The sequence below is a fragment of the Raphanus sativus genome, chromosome 8 (assembly GCF_000801105.2).
Source record: "Raphanus sativus cultivar WK10039 chromosome 8, ASM80110v3, whole genome shotgun sequence".
Classification (NCBI taxonomy): Eukaryota; Viridiplantae; Streptophyta; class Magnoliopsida; order Brassicales; family Brassicaceae; genus Raphanus; species Raphanus sativus.
The window spans coordinates 23529052-23539395 of NC_079518.1; the positions used below are offsets into that span (position 1 = coordinate 23529052).

A 10344-nucleotide genomic window follows, 5' to 3' on the forward strand; every position below is an offset into this window, starting at 1 on the left:
TTGAAACCTATCTAATTTAAGCTATGTATCTTTTCAAAATCCGATATAAAAGGATCTAGTTGACAAAAAAACACAATATTAGTTTTTACGTATTTAATAAATAAAAAGTTTATTTCAGTATTTTAAATTTATTTAAAATATTTATCGATATATATAAACAATCAAATTCGATTAATTCACAGATTCAGAATTTATATAATTATATTTAGAAAAAAAACAAAAAGATTAACAAATTGGTGAGTAGAAATATAATTTTGAAGATAAATATAAAAACAATCAGTTATTTCTATATGCATTTTGACAATACTTCGTTTATGAATGACACATAAGAAAAGTAACACATAAGCAAATTTAGTAGATATATGAAGATTGTGTTTAGCCTTACGATTTGAGGCATTTTGGATGGATCAACCGTTAGACGATGCCAATTTCATATTAGCATTATTCGTTCAAGTTAAAATAAGGCGTAACTAACTAACGGCAGAAAAAAGTCAAAATTGTTAGGCTTTCTATATTTAGCCATTTTAATGGCTAGACAGCCCTAGGAGTTGGCGTTATATTTCTTTATGCATTTTGACAATACTTCATATATGAATGACACATAAGAAAAATCACACATAAGTGAATTTAATAGATATATGAAGATTGTGTTTAGCCATACGATTTGAGGCATTTTGGATATTTTGGATCGACTGTTAGATGATGCCAATTTCATATTAGCATTGAGTTTATGCTATTTTGGTATTTTTCTTAAGAATGTGTCAATTTTTCATTTGAGATAAAAGAAGGCGTAATTAACTAACGGCAGAAAAAAGGTCAAAAGTGTTAGGCTTTCTATATTTAGCCAATTGTGAATGGCTAGACAGCGCTAGGGGTTGGCGTTATATTTTCCATTTCCAATGTAGCAGAAAATGATTTTGTATTTTTCACTTCAATAATACAATAATTGTTTATATAATATTTCGTTTAGTTATACAAATATTTTTGGTATAAATTTGTTTTAGTCATAAAATTCATCCCATAAAAAAATTTCTTTTTTTTTAGTTATTGCTGAAGAAGAGGAAGCCTAAGAGCCGTTGAGATTTATCTTTTGGTTCAAACAACGCAATAGTGTGATGTTGGGCCATAAAGTCTATGGACAACGTAAGGCCGGAGCCGTTGGGCCGCAAGGCTGAAGAAAGAAAAATAACAGTGACATTCTTTCGTTTGTGAAATAGTGTATTGATGAGATACTAATAAGAGATGTGTAACTTAAAGTGGTGACGTTTACTCATTCTAATCTCATCACAAACCATAAAGACTACATCTTATGCCTACGAACAAAAGAGAGAGGAGAGAAGGAGAGAGAGAGAGAGAGAGAGGAGAGAGAGAGAGAGAGAGAGAGAGAGAGAGAGAGAGAGAAAACGCCAATGCCAACAATGCTATAACCACACATCTGAATGAATCAGTTTTCAAGCATTGTATCACTTTGGTTTCTCCAAGTGATCAGGTCTTACACATTGATCTTACCTTCAATCTATGATTGTATATCATTGTGATCGTCTCTTCCACTCCTTTCCAAGTCCCCTCTCTTTCTCCCTTCTCGTGTACTTCTCATGATCCGACAAAAGGCCACACTGAAATCAAACGCTTTGTTCCTCTCCTCGAACCATAAACTCGATAAATGCATACTTCCTTCACCCATCGTCGATGCTTAGAACGAAATACCTAAAATAAATCCAAAGACAGCTTGACAGAGTTCTCTCTCCTGATGGGATCCACTAAACAAGCCGCAAATAGATCATCGGAGTTAATATGAGTCTGTATGTTTGATGACAAAAAAAAGATCGTCGGAGTTCGAATCTTCTAACCGGATCTCGAAGCGGACCTTGTATCCGACAGATATGAGTCTGTATGTATGATACAATGTGGAGTCTACGAGAACATATCTTATCGGACTGAAGCCATTCAGTGCACTTGTATCCGACAGATGTGGTTAGCGCGGGATCTTGTAAACGAAGACCTGCGTACCATGAGAAGTGTATGCTCGAATGTCTTCTTCTTTCTCGAACGACATTGGAAGAAGACTTGTGTGAAGCTTTAACCATTTTTTATTTCAATTTTTGTATGAACTAATAGGAAATTCCTATATAGTTTCTTTTGTTAATTTATGTATTTAAATTAGAAGTTATAACTTTGTATGTGTGATTTTTTATTTTTAAATTAACTATCCTTAGACAGTCATTTAAATATACCTATCATTTAATACTATATCACTACAAGAATGTATGAAAATTAAATAAATTATTACTAGATTTTGATCCGCGCTTTAAAAGCGCGGATTTTTTTTCCTTTATTTTTTTAAATTGACAATATTTAGTAAATGTCATATTTTCATATATTTGTTTTTATAAAAAGATTTAAGCTTTTATCTTTTTTATCGTGTTTCATATTACAAGAGTATAGGCCTGAGCACAATTTCCGGACTCGAAGAACCAACCCGAAACCGACCCAAAATCAGGGTCCCGAACCCCATCAGACCCATGGTAAATATCCGAATGAGTTTAAATTGCTATATCCGAACCGGTCCCGAACCCGACCCAAACCGAGAACCGAATGAGTATCCGAAGATGATACAGCCTGGAAATCAGACTATATAAATTGATGAGCTGAGGTTCAACCTGAAAACAAAGAAGATAGATTTTTATAAGTTTTATGAGTCTTTATAAAGCAAAACAGAAACAAATGAAATATGAATGAGATGCTGATGATAATAAGAATAAAACAAGATAAATAAACAAAGGATAGGATAGAATTAGGCTGCTAGACTGAAGTCTCTCTCAGCCTAATCAGTTGATGATTGAAGTGGATTGAGATGGTGCTTTGCTTGCTGGTCGTGTAACTCTCTCAAGCTTGGCAAATGAATGGGATGGAAGGAAGGATGGATTGACGACGCTACCAGAAACTATGGAAAGGAGTCTTGATAAGTCAAGGTGCTCTGGAGCTACTTCTCACAATCTCAAAAGACTTAGAACAATAGTTTTAAGAAAATTAGAAAACTGAATAATTCATATTACTTTCAAAGATGGTTGTTTTACAATGAAGAAAATACTAGAGCTTTATAGGCTCGACATAAGCAGACTCTAACAGTCATAAAAGGACATAAGGAAAGAAATAAAAATCGAAATAATAAACTTGGAAGCAAAGAAATTGATGGCTCCTTGAAAACTAGCCGTTAGGCTGATTTGTTGTCTTTGGAGAAGACTGATCTTGTATCTTGATATCCTGGTGAAATATCCACGAAATATGAGTCTCTGTCTGCTGAGTAATCTCATAAGGGCCTGTGTTTCTTCTGGTTTAAAGGAATAGAGCCGTTGGTCCTTGCTCATTAAGTGGAGAAGAGTTTCCTTGAATACATGTGGTGCCACTACAAGAAATATCAGTATTAGTAGCACCGTAAAAACGCTACCATATCGTTTTCGTAGCGAAAACACTTACGCTATGACAGCCGCAGCTATGGTAGACTCCCCCTATATCGTAGCGTTTTCTGTGTGCTATAATAAACACAGATATTATAGCATTTTATTTTTGTTACATTAATACATTTTTGTAGCATCTCATTTTTGCTATTATATACATTTTTATGGCTTCTATTTAGTGCTATAAAATAATTTATTATGACAGAGATATAATGCTATAACTAAAAAAAAATAAAAAATTATTAATTGAATTAGTTATTTAACTGAAGAAATTAATTAAATTAATTTGTTAAAAATTAAATAGCTGAAAATTAAATCGAATATTAATTATAATTAAAATAAATATTTATTATAAATAAAATCAGTATACAAACAAAACTGGTTTTACAATATTAAACCAACAAGAAAAATTAAACCAGACTTGGTTTACTAATCTAAACATACAACCAGAAAACTAAACCAAATTAACCAAAACCAGAAAACCTAATAATCAAACCAAGCCGCCTCCATCTCCGGTGCGTGTTCTCCGCCTCCATCTCCGGGGCGTCTTCTTCTCCGCCTCCTCTGCTCGCGACCGCCGCTGCCGCCTATGCTCATGACCACCGCATTTTCTCAGAAACGACTCCACTGCTCACGAACGCCTTCTATGGTCATGACCACAAGCTCTGTCACGACCACCACCATTACCAAGAAAAAAAATATCTGATTCAGAGAGAGAGAGAGAGAGAAAATAAAGGGGAGACAGAGAGGTACCTGTAGGAGCTCTGGACAGAAGAAATTGAAACTAAGCCTTGAAGCCTTGTAAATCATCCACTGTCTGTTCTGCAATACCCATGAACACGAGCATAAAAAGAATGAAACTTTGATAAAAAACGAGCGAAACTTAATAATTCTTACCAGATACAGTTAGAGAAACGAGAAACGAAAGAAACTTAGCTAATTGGAAAAATAAGAGGAAGAACAAACCCTAAATCGCTTGTTGATAGGACCGAAAGCAGACAAGGAATCAATCGGCAAAACCCTAGAAATCAGATCTCTCTCTCGATCGACCATCTCCATCTCTTCTCTCTCTCTCTCTCTCTCTCTCTCTCTCTCTCTCGTCTCTAACGCGCAGATCTGCGAAAATAATTAAAAAATAAATGAAAAAATAAATTAATATCAGACGTTGGATTCGATACCATCTAACGGCTAAAATGGTTATCCACGCCTGACCAATAGAAAAGAAGGACGGGGATTGATAAAAGAGTTATTTTTGGCCTTTGATCTAATTTCATCAATGGCTCACAAAAAACAACACTAATTATCTTTTTATTTATTTATAGTTATTATATAAATTATCTAAAACTATAAATAATCTGATATTTTAATTTAAAATTTGAAATCTAAATTTTCTATCAAGATTTTGACATATTGTGTGATTGAGTAAAATATTAAAAATTAAAATTCTAATGTTTTATGATATAGTTTAATATGAGGTTTGTGGTTTAGTTTTATAGTTTAGAGTTAAAGATTTAAAATTAAGTATATGGCTTGAAGTTTAAAATGTATTTGGAGTTTAAGTTTAAATTTTTAAAATATATCTGAAATATGTAATATGGTTTAATGCTTTGAGATATGTAATTTGAAGTATATATGTAAGGTTTAGGCCTTTAGGGTATATACATTTTAATTTATTAGATATGGTTTATATTTGAAATTAGGGCTTAGGGTATATATTTTGATTGAAGATTTTAAGGTTTATGCTTTGTAAGTTATAGATGAAGATTAAAATCGAACTTTGAGTTTTATTTTAAGATTATAGGTTATAGTGTGAAAAATTAGAGTCAAAGATTTAAAACATACTTTGTGTTTTGGATTTAAATCTAATAATTAAGATTTAAACAATTAATTATAAATTTATAAAATTTAAAAGTTAAAAAAATCACAAATCGTGTTTTTATTTATATTTTATGTAGACAATTTTTTTAATGTTTAGAAAATAAAGTTTGGAGTTAAAGGATAAATTTAGGGTTTAGGGCATGTTTAGGGGTTAGAACATGAAGTAAAAAAAAATATTGTTTTTGTTAGATTTATAACTAGTGTTGGATTTTCGTTTTTTTTTATGATATTACTTTTGTGTTATCTTTGGATTTTATAGTTAATTACTATCAGTAAGTAAATAACTAAAATAAAATTTCATTGACCATTTTAAACAGAATCTGTCAAATTAGTAACCAGGAGTGCTTCAACATATAAAATTACTAATGCCATTATGAAAATCAATGGCAGTCGGGTTTCCCCTGAATCTCCAAGGCGACCACTACATTCACTAACTACCTGGTTACTAAATGCAACATTAACAGTGTCTATAAACACACTTCCCAAACCCTCACGACCTCAACATCAACGCTAAGCCGTATCTTCTTTCTTCACCGCAACAAGCCTCCACGCACCGGCAAAAAGTACCGATCCTTCCTCGTACCGGCACACATAGCGTAGTTGCCATGTTTGGATGAATAATCAAGGAGCCTTTTGCCATACCTCCAACTCGAACTATGGTTCCTCCAACCTGAGCAAGTTAAGATCTTTGTAAGATATATGAAACTGCAAGAAACAGAGTGCAACTAGGTTTCTTAAAACGACCTGTGATTCAACTGCAGTTTCAATACATTCTAGTTACAGCACAAGGCGACTCAGACATAAGACAAGCCCTCTGATGCAAGTAACTCACCAAACAGAAACAAGTATTGTGTATGAGAATGCACTCTTGAAGAAAGAAGAAATAAACATACGTGGTAATTTCTTATCTAGATCATTTGATAGTTTCTTGACTAGTTCCACTAAGTTCAATAAGCACTCGTGTGCAACTTTGCCCACCAGACAACTCCTCATTAAAGTACTCAAACGCGAGAGGCAAACGATGGGCATCGAATATCTATGAACTGACTCTGGAAATCAGGACCCATACCACTTCATATAAGGAAACACCAAAGTTAGCTATTGAAACAGAGCGAAAGAACTAAAGAAAAGGCAACTTATGAGATATACTAAGCACCCAAATCCAAAATTTTAACCCAACAGAAAAGATTACAATTTTCAACTTGGCTGCAACAAAAGAAACTACTTTCTTATCCTACACGCAGGAGATTGCTGAGAAAGAAAGCAGAGTGAGTGGTCAGTAAAGAACACAGATCGAGAAGAAACCTTTCTTCACCAGCAGTATCCCAAATCTGGGGTTTTGTGACTTTGTCCTTAACATTCATGCTACGAGATTCATCTATAACTTTGTTCCCTGAAAAAAGGGAAAAACCAAGTAGAACAATCAAAGACAGAGAAACCATGTTGAACTAAATCTCACAACCATACAATAGAAAATGATTCTTATACAATAATACACAATGTAAGAACAAAAAGCACACACCCAACAAGCTTACCAAAACAGATCGACTTTTTAGCTATAAAGACAAGAACTTTCCAGTTCAAGAATCAAAAGAGTCTTACCTCAAAGGAATCAAGTTCCCTGAAGTTAAAATTCTGAAATATTTGCTTAAACTCATCGTTAGAACCATCTTCAAACTCGGGCTGATCAGAAATTGAGGGACCTGTCTTGCAAATACGTAAAACTTTCCACCATTGGAGAGGATCAAAGCTTTCTCTCGCCGGATCTGGAGCCCAACGATGACGGCATAGGGATAGCAGATGACGATCTGGAGCAGGAGAGTACGAGGACGGCGTGAAACGAGCAGAGGACCAGGCGGTGTCGCGGCTTGAGTAGTCATGTTCAGATTGAGATACTAGGGGTGGGATCGCAGATTGGAGTTTCCATTGATCGAGAAATGGCTTTGTTTTGTCGAAAGAAACCCTAGTGAGAGAGAAAGTTCATCTGTTAATGGAGGAGAAGAAAGATAGGGAAGGGATGAATGAATTCTTTTTTCTTTGAAAAAATAGCTTTTCTTTGTTAAGTGGCGGAAAAATAAAATTTTACCTTAAGTATTTTGCCTCCAAAATGATATTTCTGCTGCGAAACTGATTTTTCCGTTTCCGTTTAATGAAATTTTTTTCGTAGCTCGAATTTAATGCTACGGTAGAGTTATGATCCGATTTTTTGCGTTTTTAGTAGCAGTTCGTAAATTCGTGTTACCGTGAACTGCTACCGATACCTATATTTCTTGTAGTGTGCAGCCGGATATGGAAAGTTGTTGGAGAGAGAGATCCGCCTGATCTCCTGGGGGCTGGTGCATCTAAAGACGTCCTCCTTGTCTTCTGTTTGGTCTAGAGCATCTCCTGGTTTCCACAAATAGGTTTGGATCGGACCAAATCGAATTGGTTGGCAACTTTCCCAAATTGATGTCGGTTTGACCAGTTTTGGGAAATTGATTGTATCTTGGTTTTCTCTTGACCAATTCGCTAGACTTCCTGAATAGCTGACAAATCCCTCTTGAAGCCCATTATTAATTCTGGAGAAGGTCGCCTCGTGTTTGGACTGAAATCCACTTCTAAAGCCTGATACTCGCAACTGGATGGGCTGGAAAACCTCTAGTTTGTAAAATCAATAACTCCTTGGTCCGGTAAGCTTTTCTGGAAATTCCAATTGGGCTGGACTCCTTCTTGAGTGTAGAATCCACTAAAATTGGTTTCATTCCAAAACTCCTTTTGGTTGTCGAGATATACGCCGTGGACTGGACCTATGTCGCTGGTATCGCCTAGGGGGTTGTTTTGGACAGTTTGGGGAACCTCCGGTTCAGCTACTGGTTTGATGGCCGCATCAGAAGATATCTGAAATGTGAATATATATCTAAAAATATATGTTATAATTATATTTATAATTATTTTAATATTTTAAATTAATATTATAAGTTAACTATAGTAGTTATTTTCGGTACTTTTGAGTATTTTTGGATAAAATATGATAGTTTGGATAAAAGTTTACCCATAAAAACTGTATAGAATAAATATTTTTGGTTACTTTTGGTTTCTTTTGAGTAATTTGGATACAAAAATTTGAACCGAATCAGATACTTTGGTTACTATGAGTACAAATAACCGAACCCGTTTTAGATACTTTGGTTATTTGATTATTTGATTATTTTCAGGTTCTTATGCATGAGAACCGAATCCACTCGGACTCGGAAAGACCCGACTCGAACCCTACCCGAAATTTTATAATACATGAATGAGGTTTAATTTCAAAACCCGAAAAACCCGATACCCGAAAGAACCGATCCGTACCAGAACGGGTACCCTAACATCCAGGTCTTATGAGTATTTATGTTTAGAAAAATTAAACTTTATGAGTATTTATGTTTAGAAAAATTAAACTTTATTCTTAATGAATTAAGTTGGTATAACTCTGATAAATTAATTTTATTATGTGGTTAATTTTTTCAATAAAAAATTATATACTTTTAATAAAGATTTATACTTTTCAATGAAAAAATTTCAAAAACATTTATGAGTGCTTAAATTATATTAAAAAGAAAATACATAATAATTAGAACAAATGACTCATATAGCACTAAACCAAGTTCTTATTTTCAAATTAGCACTTTTGATTCATTAAAGAGATAATTTACCTCTATGCCCTCTCCTTTGAGTTATTAAAAAAAAAATACAGAACTGGAAATCAATTATAGGAGACGATCTCCGACGTTATCCTCGGCTTCGCCATTGACGATCTATCTCTCCTTTCTCGCTCTTGTATTGTGTACGCTTCTAGAGAAAGATGAAGAAGAAGAAGAAGATGAGTCATGTCTGGATTATACAACAACAACTCGTCTTACTTTTCTCCTGCTAGAGCTGCTTCTCCTCAGATCAGAAGCACTCCTGAGATCGACAGGTATATGTCTCTCTGATCTCTTCTCTCGAAAAGAACACTCCTGTTTGTTTTTGTTTTTAACAGATCTGATTCGTTCTTTCTTGTCTCTCGAACAGCTCTCAGTACTTGACGGAGCTTCTCGTTGAACATCAAAAGCTTACACCTTTTATGCAAGTCTTGCCCATATGCAGCCGCCTGTTGAATCAAGGTTTGTCCTTTTCAAGATTCTTGATTCGGAACTCATTTTTGGGAGTCAAATCAGGTAGTCCAATCAATGGTGTTTTAGTCTCATTTGATTTGTTTCTTAAGTTTTGGTCTTATTGAATCAATCAAAATACTTACTTAGTAGTACTAGCATTTAAGTGTCTTTCAGTTGCCTTGTTGTTGTTCGTTTGAAAGATTCATTGATTGATGTTTCAGAGATGTTCAGGGTATCTGGAATGATGCCTAACCAAGGAGGATTTGGCGGCGATTTTGATAGACTCAGACACAGAAGTCCCAGTCCAATGGCTTCTTCTAATCTTATGTCTAATGTCTCTAACTCCGGTTTAGCTGCTTGGAACAGAGCTTCTCTCTCAGGAGGTATTACCATCATCTGTTTTAAGCTCTGTACTTGTGTTGTCTAAGATTGTGACTGCGTTGTGTTGCATCTGTTTGAGCATTGTGGAACACCTGGAATGACAATGGATTGGCAAGGTGCACCTGGAAGTCCCAGCTCATACACTGTCAAAAGGATATTGCGTCTGGAGATTCCAATATATAGCTATCCTAATGTCAGTACTCACTAACCGATGCTTTTATTTTTTTGCTTTAGTCTTGCTTGATTCTTCTCGGTTGTCTTTGCAGATTCCATTGGAAATGAAGATCAGAGAAGGTTCTGATGAAGGTGTTCCTGTGATTGTTTCTTCACCTGGTTCTGTAGTATTAAAAGCTTATGAAGATTCTAGCTCAAAACGTGGTGAATAGGCTCAAGGAGCTACGTGATAATCCTTAGAATGAGATTCAGACAAAACTTAACGTTCCACACTCATCATAGAACAAGCCATGAGAACAAGAGGCATTATAAAACCAAGTTTTGCAATTGCTGAGAGA

General features: G+C 34.7%; 1 protein-coding gene and 2 long non-coding RNA genes across 7 annotated transcripts; 1 reads left to right on the forward strand and 2 right to left on the reverse strand.

Moving 5' to 3' along the window:
• Positions 1-3785: 3785 nt before the first annotated feature.
• On the reverse strand, positions 3786-4578 carry LOC130499229 (uncharacterized). The gene is made up of 2 exons (XR_008938111.1): positions 4425-4578; positions 3786-4280 (listed from the first exon to the last, which is right to left on the reverse strand). It is a non-coding gene; the product is annotated as an uncharacterized LOC130499229 (long non-coding RNA).
• Positions 4579-5609: 1031 nt separating this feature from the next.
• LOC108834063 (uncharacterized) lies at positions 5610-7414 on the reverse strand. Of its 3 annotated transcripts, none has more exons than XR_008937377.1 (3): positions 6939-7414; positions 6230-6729; positions 5610-6006 (listed from the first exon to the last, which is right to left on the reverse strand). It is a non-coding gene; the product is annotated as an uncharacterized LOC108834063 (long non-coding RNA). The 3 variants fall into 3 exon arrangements; XR_008937376.1 differs by having other exon boundaries at positions 5610-6080; positions 6642-6729; positions 6939-7411; XR_008937378.1 differs by having other exon boundaries at positions 6642-6729; positions 6939-7409.
• A 1625-nt stretch (positions 7415-9039) lies between these two features.
• LOC130498910 (KH domain-containing protein At2g38610-like) lies at positions 9040-10340 on the forward strand. 3 transcript variants are annotated; one of them, XM_056992743.1, is made up of 4 exons: positions 9040-9273; positions 9369-9514; positions 9673-10025; positions 10099-10340. In XM_056992743.1, exons 1-3 carry the CDS (start codon positions 9185-9187, stop codon positions 9876-9878), a joined length of 441 nt encoding a protein of 146 aa, XP_056848723.1. In that variant the 5' UTR covers positions 9040-9184; the 3' UTR covers positions 9879-10025; positions 10099-10340. The 3 variants fall into 3 exon arrangements, 2 of the variants coding, with proteins under 2 accessions (XP_056848723.1, XP_056848724.1); XM_056992744.1 differs by having other exon boundaries at positions 9045-9273; positions 9369-9460; XR_008937945.1 differs by having other exon boundaries at positions 9046-9273; positions 9369-9460; positions 9683-10025.
• The last annotated feature ends 4 nt before the right edge of the window (positions 10341-10344 follow it).